Source organism: Lasioglossum baleicum, chromosome 18, assembly GCF_051020765.1.
Source record: "Lasioglossum baleicum chromosome 18, iyLasBale1, whole genome shotgun sequence".
In the NCBI taxonomy this organism is placed as follows: domain Eukaryota; kingdom Metazoa; phylum Arthropoda; class Insecta; order Hymenoptera; family Halictidae; genus Lasioglossum; species Lasioglossum baleicum.
Genome location: NC_134946.1, coordinates 6,908,612 through 6,927,486, shown reverse-complemented (window position 1 = coordinate 6,927,486; position 18,875 = coordinate 6,908,612). Strand labels below are relative to the sequence as shown.

At 37.3% G+C, this 18,875-nt stretch overlaps 1 protein-coding gene across 11 annotated transcripts in view; it reads left to right on the top strand.

Moving 5' to 3' along the window:
* Cnc (NFE2 like bZIP transcription factor cap-n-collar) overlaps positions 1-18,875 on the top strand; it is a 184,870-nt gene that overhangs the window by 160,812 nt on the left and 5,183 nt on the right. For all 11 annotated transcript variants that reach the window (XM_076442745.1, XM_076442748.1, XM_076442740.1 and 8 more), the window contains one exon: positions 18,558-18,846. In XM_076442745.1, coding sequence (XP_076298860.1) covers positions 18,558-18,846 — 289 coding nt within the window. The remainder of the gene's footprint in view (positions 1-18,557; positions 18,847-18,875) is intronic.

The window sequence follows — 18,875 nt, the reverse complement described above, 5'->3', positions numbered from 1 at the left end:
TTGCCCCCCTCTTCGCCCTATCAATTCTCGACATCTTCCTCGCAAACATCGTCGTAGGTATGTGTTTATTTTGCAACAAGTTTTCATATCTCTCTCTCTCCGAACCTCGCAGTTGTCGTTCAACTTACAACGATGACGATTACGATTTTGTATTACGACGATTTCAATTTGCATTTCAAATGACAATGGCACACTTTTCATTCAGTGCTCGGCAAAATGGCAACGTAAAATTGTACAGCAAGCCTCGAAAGAACGGTGCAACATAAAACTGTTCTGGATTGACTGTTGGAGAAGCAGGAGTAGAATAAACATTGATTTCATCCCTTAAGCATTCAAATAAACGTAGCCATACAAAACATAGAAATTTTTTCGTCTCTTCTACGACATTTTTCGAGATAAAGACGGTTCTAACCACTGTAACTGTAAAAGAAAAAGTATACGGCAAGGAGTTAAAACGTTAAGATTTTTCTGTAGCTGTAGCGTGTGCGAGACGAGGCGAGCTAACCGCTAGACTCGGTAGAACGCGTTACGCAATGGTTTACAGTGAAAATGCGGAGAAAAGCGATTTTCTGTGTGCGTACGCGTTACTAATGTTTATCCGGAACGTGATTTGCATCGTTCGGTCGAGCGAGGAGTAACGAAGGAGACTTGAACCGAGAGAGGCAACGGCTGGCGGCTCGCGTGGCAGAACGATGATTCCCGTCATCGAGTGTCCGCGGCCGAAGCTAGCACGTCGCGTCGTCATCGTCGTCGTCGGGCTCCGGTCCCGAGTAAGTACGCTAGGCCATTGCTACACGTACATACGAGACCGCAGTTGTGTCCGCATATGTGTGTCACAGGCCGGCAAGTGACTCATTCCCTTCTTTTGCCATTACATCTCGTCAGCCGATCGTAATAATAGAACGAAATTGATTCACTCGCCGCTGCCGCCGCCGCGCCGCACCGCGATGATTCGTTCCGAAGACACGCTGCTTAATAGAATTTAGGCTCCCCGAAAAAAGACAAAAAGCCGAAAGAAGCTCCTCCCCGTTTGGCTGTCCGACACAAGATGATCATCGAGTGATCGCCGATCGAGTTTTCCAGGATTATTGTTTACGTTTTGTACAATTCGACCTGTGTGTGTGTGTGTGCGTGTCCTCGAAACGTCGTTCGTTGTTGACACTTTGTACCGCGTCTGGTAATCAGTATGTGTCTACGAATCTTTAATAACAAGTGTCGGTAAACTCGCGGAACGATCTACGTGTTAGATCGCATGTGAAAAGAGAGGAACGAGGAAAAGGAGGAATAACGCGTCTCGGAACTCGGAAGAGAGAAGAGCTGAAAGTGCTCGCACGTGGAAAGGTTGAGGTAGGTCTGGATCGAATCTTTGGCAATTCTTTGATACGTTCTTGAACGGTTCTTCTTTAACCCTTTCGTTACCACGGACGAAATATCTCGCTACCACTATGTGGTAGCCTATCCACAGGTAGAAGATTAACGTTGATATCTAAAAGAAAATTGCTACGATTTTAATGGAGCTAATTACGACCGCCATAGGATCGCTGAAAGGGTTCACCATCCGCGGGTTAACACGTTTCGTGGTGCCGAATCGTTTTTGCTCGACAACTAAATAAAATAATGTGCATATCGTCTATGCTGCACCTTTTATAATGCCTCGTTCTTTAGTGGAAATATATTCTACAGTGTTAAATTTGTTATAAAATATGTCAGGGTTTACCACCAGTGGTACTCGCGGCCTGAATGGATAGTTCAACGTGTTAACCCTTTCGTTACCACGGACGAGATATCTCGCTATGTACCACTATCTAGCGTGTACGACGCTATGGAAGAGATACATATTTCGCGTTGCAATTTCTGTTTGGGTCGTGCTATGGACGAGATATCTCCATATCTTTTTAGGGTATCGTATACAAGTTTTGCACTGCAAGTTGCAAATCAATTTCACCTTCTTAGAAACGGATCTAAATGAATAAATAATTAATTTTAAATATTCTTAATGGGTGAAATTGATTTGCGAAAGGTTGAATCTGACTTGCAAAAGGGTGAATTTCGAGTGCAAAAAACCTATGTATATTGGAGAATCTATTACGGACTTCATCTGACTCGTCAGATCATCATCTGCATCACATCGTTGTATTATTTTATACTATTTGTAAAAAGAATCCTTGTAAAAGGATTATATTGTGTTACTGATAAATTCTATGCTTTGTACTAACAATAAATTTGAGTTTGTATCTTAAACTGTCAGATGAAGTCCATAATATAAGATCCACCAGATTCTCTAATATGAGATGCCCTATAAAACATACGCGAGGTATCTCGTTCGTGGTAACGAAAGGGTTAACACGTTAAACTATCAATTCAGGCTCAGTACCACTGGTGGTACACACTGACATATTTGATAACAAGTTTTTAACACTGTAGAATATATTTCCACCAAAAGAACGAGACATTGTAAAAGATCCAGTATACAACAAAGCACGAAAGTTTAGAAGGTTTGGTTTACTTGCTAATGTGTAAATCATTTTTTAAAAATTGTTATTGGTCACAATTGCGAATAAACTAATCCTTCCAACGTCTCCAAAAAAAACCTAAAGCTGTTGGGTCGAATTTCGAAAAAGTTATTCGTTTTTAAAAGATGTACGAATACTTTGTACACCCATTTGTATATTATAATAATTCATGTTTAGTTTATTATAATGTGATTTGAGTCGCGTATCAAGCTTAATGTTCGTAAACGAGAAAAATAAGTTGTTTTTGCAGACGTAACTAAATCGTAATTCTAGTTTTTAATTCAGTTTAAGCATTTCGACGAAAATGGCCACTTCTGCGAAGTACGAAAATATAGAATTCCGAATTGGCAGGCTTAAATTAGATATAATTTTCGGATCGAAAAGGTCGTACTAACCGAGATTTCTACGAGATGCTACATGTTTCACATTATAATTGCTACAATAACAATGAAAATAATACTGGACAAACTAAATGCTCGTTTAAAAACTTGTTTATCCCGTTTTGACGAATTATTATATTATTTTGTATAAATTCGTTTACGATCAACTCGTATTTTCCAAACCAATTCATAAAGAATCAATGCTTTACAGTAGATTAATAAAACTGCAGATATCTTTTTATACAATTTTTGCAGTGTCTACATTTCCTTCTTCATTTATCGCCCGACTCGTTTCATATTGTTTACGAGTCGCGTATTTCGAAAAGAGTTCTGCCGTAGTTATAGTTTTAAAAGTATTTTTGATAACAACCTTCTTTTCAACGAAAAAAGAGAGGTGACGGTGGAAACACGTTGTTGGTATAATGGAAGTTGACACGTGATCCAGTCAATGATCGAGCATTATGGTCATTTACACTCACCGGCCCTGACCGAGGATACTATTTATTTTTATTATTGTTCTACGTCATAGAGAAAGGAGTCGTATCAAACCTATTTCACATTTTCGTATTTGATTAAACTTATGTGTTTCAAACAAATTGGAAATTAAAAGGTTTTAATTAGACCCTACTTTTATTCGAATGGTTTTAAAAACGTGCTATGAAAATGGCTACATGCTTCCGAATAATGCAAATTACGCTGCCGAATAATGCAAACTACGTTTTGTAAATTAAAAAATAAGACTTTCGAGTGAGATAGTGTCCTAGATCGATCTTTCATCTAGCATTTTTGACTCCTGATAAAACCCCGTGTTTGGCGAATACCCGCACCCTTGCAATCCTGGAAAAAAGGAGTCTACCCCCATAAATACCGTTCACATTTAATACCTGGATCCTGTATGAAAGTTTCGTTACGAGTCTGACAGGTTTTATACTGAAAAAGATAAAATACTTTTCGAAGAAACTCCTGTAAACGTTCACATATAACAGATCGGAGCATTTAATAACGAGCGATCTGAACAATGGCAGCGTTTCCTGAAGAAATCGCATTCGCTTGCCGAAACGTAATGCATCATTCGATCGATAAGATACGTTCAACAGCATCGTTAAGCATTCAGATAGAAAAGTGCAGTACCGTGCCGCGCCGCGCAGCCGGACAGTTGAATTACGTCAGGCCGTATATTGTGCGCAGAATGAATAAAATAAATGTCTCTTATTATTGTTATTTCGCAATGGAGAACAGTTAGGATTCCTGTCTGGTGAGGTAGAAGCTCGACACTCTTCAACATTCTCATCCTTCGCGATTTCACGATGACACAGGTAGCCGGAGGGCGACATTACATTGTTTTTAATAGATTCAACTTGGCAGACGCGAATATCACTGTGCTGCTTGGTGAAACTCTAGTATATCCGCGAAATTGAATTAGATCGAGAACGAGTCATCGTTCCTACCCGCGAGATGAAATATTTCCCGGACGATTCGAACGTCTACGTCAGACGACGCGACGCGACGCGACGACGCGATATATGCTAAACAAAAGAGATAATTATATAGGTGCGCTAGGTAAGTTTGCAAAACTACACCCACGATCGACGGTGAAAGTACGAGTGACTGTTCGCTGCATGCTTATGTAGTTACGTTTCTTTACACAGCTGTATCGAATGATTACTGTAGAGAGGGGAACGCGCGCAGTGTGAGAACGACTTGCGTTAATAGCTTTATCTAATGAGCGTAATATTTGCAACGGATCCCGCTAGCAGAGTTGGGCAAAAATTTCATCAACGATTGACGAATAAATATCTACTTGAATCGTTATCGCGATTAACAATTAAACTCCTACCATAATCGTTAATTGCGATTAACGATTACATTCTTTTCAGTTGTAATCGTCAATCGGATGATTGATTAATGATTAACTATCGAAATTTCGAAATGAAATACGAAATCAAAACTATATGCAGACTGAAAAAAATGTAGACTGAGTTTTTGTTGAGATATGCTTCTGTCAGTTCTCCCCACCTCCGCTCTCTGTCTCTCTGTGTCCTTCCTTATTACAATTTATGGACGGACCGTGTGGCGATTAACTTCAACAATCGATTAAATCAGTCGAGAGATGATTTCTTTTTTAATCAACGATTGACGATTAACTTCATCGATCGTCCATGTTTCAATGATTACCTTTTTTAATCGTACACATTAATCAATCAATCTTGATTAAAATTTTAATTAATTAATACCCAACTCTGCCAAAAGTATTGTTTTACGGAAAATTTACAAAAATAAAACATGAACAGATAGTTTTTGAACGATATGAGCAAATGGGAACATTTTCTCTTGTTCATTTATGTGTTTACTAGACTGCGGATCTTTATGCATTTATGGCTTCGAAACTTTTTCAAAAAATGCTAGAACATAGACCGCGGATCCTCGCGCAAAAGTATTGTTACACAGAAAACAAAATTTACAAGCATGTGACATGAACAGATATTTTTTGGATGATACGAACAAACGGAAACGTTTTATTTTGCGTATATTTTTCTGAACGCGTATGCAAAACTATATTGCATATGTCTGTTATGTGATTTAGACTGCGGATCTCCATGCATTTATGGCTTCAAAAATAAAATCATATTTTCAATGGAAACAGGCTTTGCGAATTCAAAACAAATGAAAATTGTACAAAGTTCTATCGAATTTTATATTCTAGCCTTTTTGAAACGTTCTCGTCAGCTATAAATGCATAAAAATCCGCAGTGTACTTATTAGCATTGTAGCTTTAAAAAGGAATTTTAGAATAAATTAAAAGTCTGCAGTTAATAATATTTGTGTAAATATGAACATGTCAACTTCATGGTAAATACCTCCTTCAAAGTTCATACCTCGAGTATTAATAGAAGCTGCTCAGCAGTATTCGAGTTGTAATTCCGTGAATTTTTCATAGTGCATGAGAAATGGATGTAGTCATGTCAGCATGTTATATCATTCGCGGAATTAGAACTATCATTGCTCTCCCGTTCGTTCTGTAGTGGCGCGATGATATACATATCTATTCGAACCAAATTAAGTCGGGTAAAAAAGCCTTTCAAAATGGTTTCCACGTATACATACACATGTGCATACATATTTCGTTCGCTTAAGAAAATCAACTTCGTTTCTGATGAACGCATTCGTTCCTGTGAACGGTAAAATTTTTTGTGAGAATAATGTTTCATTGTGTGAATGCAACATACGCTCTTCATAAAATATAATAAATAGACATAACCATGCTATTAAAAACACAGTCTTTTTATTCGTTGATGATTCCACTATTACGTTGTAGCACAGTGCGATTTGAATGTATTTGGTTGTAACATAAGTTCGTAGGGGTTTTTTTATTAATCCTTTTTATTGAATTTTTTTTGAATTCACTCATGCTCCAAGTTCTTGAGAAAATCCCATTGTTTGAAGGTGGCGAGAGATTGTCATAGCAGTTACTGCCCATCTTCTTGGCCAGCTCCATGCATGTTTGACGGCCGTCCTCCTTCAAAAGTGTCTTAAGACGGTCCTCGTCGCACTTGGGAGGTCGACCGGAGCGTGGTGCGTCTTCCAGGCACAAAAATTGCCATTTTTGAAATTGGCAAACCATTTCTGTGCAATAGATTCTCCTATGACGCCCTCTCCATACACTGCGCAGATATTTCTAGCTATTTCGGTGGCGTTCTGGCCGTGATGAAAAGCGAAAAACAAGAGATGTCGAAAATGGTGATTTTTGCCGCCCGGAAATTTCATTTTAGATTATGTTATGTTACTCAAGACTACGTTATTCGAGATAACGATTGGAACGCGCTTGTAGAGCGGAAAAAACACTTCAGAATGGTGTACATAATTTAAAAAAAAAAAAAATAGGTAAATTGATTCAAGACAAAAGCGAAGATAAAACCTCTACGAACTTATGTTATAAACCACTACCTTTTAGAAGTGTCTAACTTGGAAACCAGTACGAGGTTCGTTTATCAGGAAGGACTCTCGAAGTCCAGTTGTAATGAAGCAACGAAAACGATAAGAACATATCTGTGATCGTGTTGAAGTAAAGTTTGTTCTTAGCAAAGCCAGCTTTCCACTGAACAGTTATGTCGAAAATATTCTAGCAGCGTGCAGAAATAATGCATGCAACCTTGAAAATAGGCTATTACGTACAACGTATCGGCATATACAGTAAACCACGAAAATATCTGAACGCAATTTAAAACAGTACAACTTTTTTATGATCGGACCAAACGATCTGATTTTTTTTTTTTTTCTTGAGCAATTAGAAGAATTAATTTACCAAATGACATGCATAAAACGATTTTGGAAGGGAATGTATTTTCAAATGTACAGGAAACTCCGTAAAGTAAGTGTTGAAATGAAGTCAAAACGCTTTATATTCAATGTTTATTGAGTATTTATTACTTAGATCATGATTTGACACAAAAAAGACTTTGTTCACTCATTAATAACCGGCTTGATCGCCTGATTCACTTTTACAATGTTTGCATGTGAAATAACTTGCAGGCATATTAGCGCATTTCGAGTGCACAGCTCTCTTGCAGGTGTCGCATTCGATGGAATTCGAGCGACTCAATTTCTTTGGTATTCTTCATACAGACAATACAAAAATCTGTATCTTCTGGAGTAGAGAATCCGAAGCTTCAGATGAAAATGACAATTCTCGTTTCAATTCAATTGTTGAATAAGATAGGCATTGCCTTTCATAAATTATTAAGTGATTCAGACTTGGGCAGCGTGGTATTCGGTGATGCACAATCTCGCGGGATTCCGGCGTATGAAGTTAATTACCTATGTATAACCAGTGCAAACGGATGGCATTAAAATTTGGTAGCAATCGGAAAGTACCAGCTCAAAGAATGTCTGGTGATAAGAATTATCGTGATACACGCGGTACACGTTATCATTTATAAATTATTAAGTCATTCAATATTTTTCGACAGTTCAGTACTTACTCTTTGACACATAATGTTTTTGACACATATATGTAGAAAGTTGATTATGGATCTTTGCATTCACTGGAAACCAGCAGTCTAAATTGAACAAAAACACTTAGGGAAAAGAAAATTTTGTGAAGCTCGTTGACTTTTGCATCTGTTTTACACCATTAGATCACATGCTGAACTTTCCGTTCAAGCTGCTTAAAATTTTCGCTATCGACCCTTTGCTCTGCTTTGTTGAGCATGACTCTACATCAGAGAAAGAATAATGTAAATGAAACCGGGTTTTTATATGTATTCAGTTGTTCCTTTACTTATTTAATTTCTTATTTTTTAGTTAAAAACAAATATAAGTTCCACGAATATAAATTGCAATAAGTAGCAGTCAAGGAACTGTCCTTTGAAGTAAATTTCAAAGAAAACATTTCAGATAGTAGGAAGTTGTTGGCAATAAAATTGAAAAGTAATTTGGAGTGCAAAGCGTTAAGAGGAGGTTTCCGTCTAGAAAATGAAAGAAATTATAATTTTCAGGATATTTTCCTAAAAGATGAAATAAAACTAAAGTAACTCTGAGTGCAAAGGAGTGAACTTTTTTAATATTCAATCAAGATTTGGAATTTTTTTGTGAAGTTATAACAATTGGTTTGAAAGAAAATTGCAGAGAAAATACGAAAAAGTTGTATTTTGCGACTTTTTCTGTGGGCCCACATTAAAAATGTATTATAAATATTCTGAAAAATTCATCAAAATCGCAAAAGTGCAAAACGAGTTACTTTCATATGAGAAATTTTCAGAATATATATTTTTAAAATTTTCAATCCAGGCCCACGTAAATAGCTTGTGAAAAAGCAAGTTCTATTACTTTCTCTGTAATTCTCCGACCAATTGCAATTTTGTCAAAATCTTTTCACGTCGTGTAGTAAACTAATTGTTCCAACTTCTCAAAGAAAAATCCAAGTCGTGTGGTCCAATATTAACACTAAACCTACCGAGCTTTAAAAGTAACTGGTAAATACATGATCACTTGTAAAAATGACAAGATTGATTTTATTTAGTCTTTGTGCGGGTCTTATCGTAATACGTGCACTACTAAAGATATCTATACAATAGTTTCTTTCCTAATTGAAGGGGTGAATGGATAAAGGTGTCAAGTAACAAATTGTTTGCTTTCTGTAAAAGAGTTTTTAGCGAGGTATGTTGTCCTTTTTGTGATGAATGAAGATAATAACACAAATCAATTACAAATATATATATATATTTATATTGTTATGGTTAATCTCTAATAGAAACAAAGATAATAATTATCTTCATTCATCAAAAACGGACGATATATTTTGTTAAAGACTCTTTTACAGAAAACAAACTTGACACCTTTATCCATCCACTCCTTCAATTGTAAAATAAGAAACCTGGAACCGATCATTTTGACCGGTGTTGGTAGGTTTGGCGTAAAAGAAGTTACCATTTTTTTCGAGAGAATCCGAACATTTAATGGGAGTCACTGTATGTATGTAACACACTGTTCGAGCTTCTGATCGAAGCAGTATGCATGCGCTCGCCAGTTACGGCCGACGACTCGCGACGCGTCTTTGTACGCCGACGCTCTAGCAGCGTCGTCGTCCGTCCAATACCGAAGTGAAAAGTGACGCTAGTCACCAGCCTCTTGAGGCGAGTGGTGACGCCCCGCGTCGGGTCAGCCTCTCTCGGCTTCTCGCCACCAACCTAAGTAGTAGTTATGTTTACGCTGCGCTCGCGATTGAATGCCTATCTTGCGCGTTTCGTTTTGTTTCGTTTCGTTTCGTTCGGTGATGCCACGGCGATCGCGCGACTCTAGATAACGCCGCGACACGCTTCAACAAAAATTATCGAGCACAATAACTCTCCTCTCTCGCGCCGCCACCTCTCCTCCACCTCGACAGCAGACTCGAATTTTACGGCCACGATAACGCGGGACTAGTGTGAAATCGTCCGAACATCGGTCAGGACAATTTTTCTGTGCTGTACCGTACACCGGTCCCCGTTCGTTGCTGAATCGAACATCGATTCAGGCGATCGACCCAGACCTTAACTTCCGGACAAGCGGATGTTGTGCGGATAGTGTTTCCGCGCGCGCGGTCACCTGCCAATAAACGAAGCTTCGATTCGCGATCGACCAGTGACACCGCGGATCAAACGTCGGTCGTTTTCTTTTTTTTGTCCGGCCGAGGATAGAACGGAATCTACGAAGCCGAGAAAGCTGTGCGCGCGTCGAATATTCGCGGTCGCGCGACCGCAATTACCATAACGCCGACGAGAGACGTAGATTCAGCGAAACCGGCGAGCATCATTGGGAAAGAGAGAAAGGAACATCTGGCGTGGCGAAGGTGCTAAACAGTTGATCGTTACAAGAAAATACATTGCGCCGGACGTTCTCGAACATGCACTCCTACACGCATTACAGTATTTACTATACGGCCAAGATCCTCGAGAAATAGTACCGGCTTGTTGCTCCTAGAGAGAAAGAATTGGAGGAACATCACGAATTGGCGAGAGAAAAGAAAAACGTTTGCTTCGCTTTCGATCCACAGAACTCTCTTTCCTGGATCTCGAAACACAGTGTTCAAATAAAATATCGATCGGCGGAACGTTGATCCCTCGAGCAAGCTCTTTCCGAGCTTAAATGACGACTATGGGTGTCATAGTATATATATCGAGTATGTAACCTTTTTTTCTTTTTTTTCTTCTCTCAATTAAATGCATTTGTCGCGGGTTACGCGATCCTTATCGGTGATCCGTCGAATTCGTTACGCCTTGTTCAGTCAGATCTTTATCTGCGAGTTGCGTGCACGCTTCTCTATTCTTTCGAACGCGAAAAATCTTCCGTTGGGCGGAAAATCCATTTTGTTCTTCTGCTTGTTTTTTTTTTCTTTCAAACACGTCGCTTGCGTCACGATGTATGAATTAATATTTAACGCCGAGTCTTTATGTGAATAGAAAGATTTTTACGTTGCCTTATCGCGATGAGCATTACCCAGAAATTAATTTCGTGTGACAGCTACTTCAACAAACTATAAATACGCGAGGAAACTTGTTAGATTCGTTCCTTCCAACCGTCTAGTTTGTTCGAATCTGTAGACTTGGGAACAATGTGAACACGGCAGATCAACAGTCGAAATAAGATAAACCAATATGGATGAAATCAATGTATTTTCGTTTGATTATTATCAAGACTTCGAAATAAGTCTGTAAGACGCTAGGATATCGAAAGAGTAATTGCTACGATGGCAATTCTATTTCATAGATCGGTCAGGTTTTGTGTTCGAATTTTATGGATGCTGGGTATGCGTTAAACAATGGAAGACAGGCAAAAATAAATATTTTCGTCTGCTCTGTAAGAAGTAGCGAACGTTTATACTCTAGCGAAGTTCACTTGAAGTTTGAAGATTGAATAACTAATCGATACAGTTTTGCAAACGAGACATGCATATTATTCAAGTGTTTATTTAAAACTTGGCGATAAATGTAGCGTGCACTTGGTAATTTGAAGCCAAAGTTCAAAGTTCCTGATACACGAAAAAGGTACACGTTCACGAAACCACGTGTTCGATTTCGTTATTTTAAAGACTGTTTTTTAAAACACAAACGACCCGATGAAAGAGTTCGAAGGTTTGAAGTTAAAACTGATAATTAGAGCACAGATTTTTGTGCAATATAAACATATTCTAGGACGATTCTCCTCCAGTATTTTCAATAAGACAAATTTTCAACCTGAATTGTAACGAACTGTAATAAAACGTTAATATTTTTAATATTCTTAAATTCGTCCAATAATTTTACTGTTTTATGCTTCTCCTATATATTTTTAACAACAATCATAAACTCTTTTAGTATCTTCGCATTCATCCATTTTTACCATAAATGCATAAAATCTGCAGTTTAATTATTATTATATAATATGTATATTATTATTGCTATATTTTTCAGTCTTACAGCTAAGAAATGTGTCTTGGTTTACAATATCCTAACTTTACATCTCTTCTCTCTCTCTCTCTCCGTCTCACTCATTTCTACCCTGACCTACTCTATTCTTAACCGAATTAGTATTAGCCTAATTATTACACCCTTTCTTCTATTCCTTGACATTTGTTTTTAGTTTGGTAATCTACAGTTCAGTTTATAACACGATAGAAGCTGAAATGTTTGTAATTTAAATGTAAATGTAATTTAAAACATTCAAGACGTTAGACTGTATAACTTATTAAGAGTATTACAGTCTACATTGTTATTAGTCTACATATAGACTATTGAACGTATTACCACTAGACCTACCGAGCCTTAACGGTAACTGGTACATGTTCGTTTATAAAAATGAGAAAATTGATTTTATTTAAACATTGTGCAGCTCCTATTGTAATATGTGCTCCACTAAAGATATCTGTACAATCATTTCTTATGAAATTATTTTTATAATATCAATAAGCGTAAGAGAAAAAACTTAGAACCATTCGTTTTGACCGGTGATGGTAGGTTTATTGTTAAGAGAGAAAACCAATTTTTATGTCACTCCGATTTGTGTTGCAATTCAGCTGGAAAATTTTTATTTTGCATAAATATCCGCTGTCTAGTAATGTGACCGTTTAGTGACCGTTTCTTGCGAATTTTTCTGTAACGGTTGTAGCGTGCAGGCCCTGCCTCGCGATCGAGAGCCCAGAAAAATATGAATGAGTCTCGGTTTGTTGGGTTCGTTGAGCACGATAGGCGCGAAGTCTGGTATGTATATGTACAATACAACTTGTATAACACGATCATGGCTGCCACGGAATTCGTCCATGCAGTTACGTATGTACAGACGTTCTACAATGTATACATAGAGCGAGAGAGAGAGAGAGAAAGAGAGCTTGTCACGTGTGTTTGATATGCCATCGACCTACATTTAATCCGGATTGACTCTACACATCGAATCCACCGAACTCGAACAGTGGTCGATTTAAATTGTCACGGGGCATAGCTAGTCATGCGTTCCTCGAATTAGAATAACATTACACAATCGGATTGTCACCGATCCGCAGCTCATCCTACTCGGAAGGTGATCTCGAAAAGTTCATAGCCGATTTTTTTAACGGCGAGAATCGAAAACAGCTGAGTCACGATCGTTCAACGATTCATTGTGTACACTCATTTTTATTGCCGTTCGCCATATAGATAGCTAACACACCTCGTGCTCGTTTAACCGGTGTCAGTGCGCGTGTGCTCACCGACTATACTTGCTTGTATGCATACATCCATACGTACAGTCGGGCACAATATTAAGCGGACACTCTTAAAAATCGCATAACTTCTTGAAAATTGCTCCAAAAGACTTGAACTTTTTTTTTTACGATGTTCGACCGACTAGTTTGCTAGGGAATGAGTAAACAAAAATTTTGTTTACATTGTAATTGATAGGAATCGTGCAAAATTTGTTAAATGTTGTTTCTTTAACTTTTTTATCGAAGCCTATAACGATCATTTGACCCTCACACGTTCCTCACGGTGAAAATCCATCGATTTACTATTCTTTGTACATAATGTAAAATAATTCATCTCTTTCTGTTTGTGTTGCGAGATTGTACTTCTTTAAAGCGTGACGCTATAAACGAAACATAATTTGTTGTTTTAAAGTGTAAAATAAAAATAGGTGAAATATTATTCTGGACTTTTATATGCAATTACTTTCGAGGAACGTATGAGGGTTAAAAAATGCGTTTTGTAGATTTCGGTAGTTTATGTCGGTTAATTTTGCAACGAGCTACAAACGTTTTAAGATGATCACGTGAGAGCGTAATGCCCTGCAAGGCTGAAAATCAGCGACCTTTCACCCTTTCACCCTTTTCACCATCTTTAAACGTGCGTAGCTGATTGCAATGTTGACCGATTTTTATAACACTTTCGGTATGCAGTTACCGAAATCTACAAAAAGCATTTTTTAAATTATCATTAATAGACTGCGGATCTTCATGCATTTATAGCAAAATTGAGTATATAAAATTTTATATTGTTGGAAAATTTTGAAAATTGAATATGTCAATATATGATTTCTCCTCTATTAAATTCATTGACATTCAATTTAGTTTCCACTTTTTGCAATTTTTATTTTGCATAAAGATCCAAAGTCTGATCATTACACAGGTTCAGATAAAACAGTTGACAAAACATAATCTTTAAAATTTTGTATGTGATTCCTACCAATTGCAATTCAAACAAAAATTTTTGTTTAGTCATCCTCCAGCAAACTAGTCGGTCTAACATCTTTAACAAATTCAAGTCTTGGACAAATTTTAAGAGTGTCCACTTAATATTGTCCCCGACTGTACATACAGGCACATATATATTTATTAGAAAAGCGTCAAAAATCAACTGAGAACACAGTAAGTTTCGAAAAAGGATTCCGCTGTTTGATTGAATAGTTTCGAGAATATATGTGTTATTGCAGATTTTATCTAATACTTTAAATGCAACAAATCAATGATTCTACAATACGATTTCTACATAAAGAGCTTGCCATTATATCTTATAATTAGACTGCGGATTTTATGTGTTTATGACAAAAATGGGTGCGTATATAATTTGAGGCAGTGAACGTATTAAAAATATTTAAGGACATCAATGTATTCACATTTCATTATTTTGCTCTTGAACATTTTTTATTTTGCACAAAGATCCGCAGTCTACTTATAATTATCCTGGGTGCTTCTTTCTTTTGCACAGTAGTGTACATACGTGTTTTGTGTCGCCTAAGGAGCGAATGGAGGGAAGCGCGAAATCGGACACTTTGTAACGATGCGCCATACATCTCGCAGCGTGAGTAATCGTGGCTTCGAGACACTCGATCGCGTTCACCGATTGCCACGCTAACATATCACCTACGCAATAGTGGTTTCGAACTGGCTGTTATCTACCGTGTTCGAACTTAAATGATTCTTTCGCCGCGCCATCGCCGATCGATTTATCGTAATTACGTGAATATACAGCCTACTCGTTGGTATTGCACGCTAGGCGGAAATGCTAGGCCGAAAAGAAGAAAAAAGCTACGACGGCGCGACGCATTTCCTTTCTGAAAATTAGTTGATAAGACCGGACGAAACTCGACTCTGGTCACGTACGACTCTGCGATAGCTGAACATGCCAAGTGGTTCTAAGAAACGTTATGCTGCCGGTGTATCGGTGCATCTCACTGTCCGCGACTGCATGAAAAATATATCCATTCGTTTTTATTTTCACGACGGGCCTGAATGTTCAATGTTTATCCGATAACTGTCGGTGTGTCTTCTATTTTGTAATTACTAGACTGCGGATCTTCATGCAAGATAAAAATTGTCTGCATCGATTACAAGCCAAAGGAATCAAATAAAAAAACTCGTTCTTCCTCTTTTTAATTATCTTATTAAGCTGAAACTAATACACCGATGTCCTTAAGTCTTTTTAATATGCCCACTGCTTTAAATTGTACGTTTCTATTTTTTTTTTTGTCATAAATGCATAAAATGCAAAATAAAAATGTTTTGCATTGATTGTGGGAAGCAGGGATAACATAAAAATTTATTTCATCCCTTAGCGACTTTGTTACATTAAAAGTAACATTACAACATCGTCGAATTTTTTAAATCTTCTACTGTTTCATATTTCGCCCATCCGATTTCTTCATAAATGCATAAAGATTACCTTGCTGTTTCTCTCTTATCATTGGTAGGAACGCTCGAGCAATCGAATTTCTTCCGGATCTCGTGCTAATTACTAAAGTGTGAATGTTTTTCGCTAATTTACAGTGTCGCGAACAAGTTCGAAGAAAAAGTACATTTATTTTTACGTACATATTACGAATGCATACAAATCTGCTTTCCACTAAATGTGATTAGGTTAGACACATTAACATTTATGTCGTCGACAATTGTATCTTGCTGGCGTTTATTCTCCACGTGTAAATGCTCGATTCAGCTAATACAAGAACGAAATGTTCGTTAACGGGGAAATGTTATAACTAGACTGTAGATGTTTATGCAATTTGAAATTTTTGCAGACGAATTTTAAGAAAATCGATTCAAATCAGATCTTATTTTCTGTGGTAGTGGTCTTTTCAGATTAGAAATAAATTAAAATCATACTAAATTCTGTCGAATTTTATACACTACCGTTTTCTGAAAATTTTCAGAACCCACAATTGCATAAAATTAAAATGTGAAGCAGCGGAAATTTAGAACTCGAAATGAATATTATTTTGTGTTTATGTCTCGATATATTATTATTATTTACGAATGAGACACACCGAGGAAGTGGCATTAAAATTTTCAGTTAAAATAATAGTGCATAATAATTACTTATATTATAATTATTAGATATAATTATATTATAATTACATGCATAAAGATCCGCAATCTAGTTATAACACAGAGGTAATTGTATTTCTACGTGTAACAATATTTTTCTTGAGTGTTTACGTAACTTGTCACAGTTTACTGGGCTTATCTTGAATAATCGACGGATTTTAAATGTGAGCGTAATTAGAAGACATGGTTAATCAACAGTACGTCGATCCATACGATCAATGGACCTTGAGCCCTCTTACGTTCCGCGGTATGTATTCGTGTTTTCATCTTGATCGATAATGAAACGAATACATAGTACATCCTGAGTGTTCAATGAAATTATAACTGCTAAATTTCCTCGTGTTCACGACACGATTTTTAATCGTTATACCATACCAGGAAATTCGAATAATGGAAAGCAATAGTCGCTTAATCGTAAAATATAAATGTTCGTAGCAATTAGACGTGTAAATTATGCGTCATAAATACTAACGCGATTGTTAAATCGTTAGAATATTACAGCTGACAGTGTAAAAGCCGATTATTTCAAAACTATTCACAGTACAAAAAGGTTTTTAGAATACAATCAATAGAATATTGTGAACATAATTTTATTTTAAGCCTCCTCTTTGCAAGAACTCCTAGAACATTCACGTACGATCTTTTTCACTGTTTTATGGAACGAAAACGACCAACAAGTTTGATCATGTAAATACCTCATGATGTAACCTCAATAAAACGATAAAAAAGATCGTACACCAATTTTTAAGGTGTCGTTGTAAAGAGGAAGCTGCATTCTTCAAGTTCGTGGTAGCTTTAGACACGAAAAAACTTGTGAAAACTTTTACAGATGTTTGAATGCATAAAATTCTCGAGAACAATCGTCTTCAGTTTCTCGCTGGCTCCATTATGAAAAAATCTTAAAATAAAATGAATGATGAATTATGAATCTAGAGGCTTCTACCTTTAAAACATTAAGAAACATTAAGACATTATCACAGTTTAAATATAGGCAATTTTTTCGAAAATCGAGTATTTAGTGTTTAACCCTTTGCAATCGGAGCTATTTTATCTCGAAAATTAAACATTTTTCCCCAGCTAGAATAATTTCATTCCATACAATACTTAAATGTTTAGTTATTGGTTGGATCCCAACATGTTTAATAATGTAAGCAATATTTTGAATAATGGTACAGCAATTTTTAATGGTGACTCTGAGCCACCACTCGAGTGTTAACGGTTAAATACTTCTTGGATCCCCCCACCGTAGATTTAATATTCTTATTTATCTAACGAAAGCCTATATGCGTTGAGATAATATAAGCATCTAATCGATTCCCATTGCTCAATCTCAATGATACCATTCGAAATCTTCGGATACTGTTTACTTCGTGGACTAGCAACTGTCCGATAAAAAGCAAAGCCATTGAAAGCCAGCGACATTAAAATGTGAGCCACTATCGGATGCCAGACTTGTAAGAACATCTAAATTACAGATTTCAAGCACAATTTCAAGCTGTCATCATTAACGTATTTCTTTGAAATATTTTTTACCAAGCAATCTATCCGCACTGATATCAGTATGTGCAAGATAGTCGACGGAAAAGTGTCTAACAAACTATGAAAATAGGACTCGCATAAGTATAAATCATATACATAACGTGATGTACGAACTACGGACACGCGTAGCGGAATAAAATATCGATTTCCTGTTTATCGATGAACTTTAAATATGACACCGCGTCTCGTAAATTATTCGCGTTACGCGCTATTTCTAGGTTTCGTTTACTTATCTGACAGTTGCCGGTGAAACTTGTTTAAGCAGAACAGTAGCAGTAATGTTGGTCAAACTCCGTAGCGCGTTATAACTAGAGTTGGGGCCTTGGGCAAAGTAGAATTTCGGGGCCCCTAACCCCAACTAAATAACTTTATGAGAAAAATGTAGAATTTGGATCTTGGATCTTGGTTTGTGTTCGGGGCCCTGTTTTGCTGGGGCCCCGGGCATTTGCCCAAGTTGCCCAGAGGGTAACGCGCCACTGGTCAAAACTTATGCCTTTTGCATCGCCACGTACTCGAGGCGTGCGAGAACTCAAAAATGTCGAGTTCTGGCGAAACGGTTGAGTTTTGACCCGTGGTTCCTATGACTCTTTTTATCCCCGTGATGCGTAGAATACAATGCGATAAGAAGATGTAGAATACGGCTATGACTACCAAGACCAAACGTTTCTTTACACCCTGTACAATAGTTGATTTGAAGTTACAGAGGAATTTGATATTCAAATCTTGCGTTTCATCGTGAACAAAGATGTGAATCTTAATAAAGATGTTTTAGGTACTAACAAGCACAAAATAATACGATGATATGCATGATATTTACAGGCATATACACTATGCGTATGTTGGACAATGGCAGCAACAATGCTTCTGGTCCAACGGGAGCAACGGCCTTGTCAGCAGTTCAGACAACTGGCGGTACGAACTCTTCAACAACAGGCGTTACAACACTTCCGGGTGTAACAGACGAAAGAATGGATGCATCCAGCGATAGCGCAGTCAGTAGCATGGGCAGCGAACGAGTACCATCCCTCTCGGATGGCGAATGGATGGAAACTGGATCTAATTCTAGCCACACGCAGGCTGATTCTCATTATTCTATGGACTATGCTAGGTGATGAAACTGTTCCGGCAATACGACCG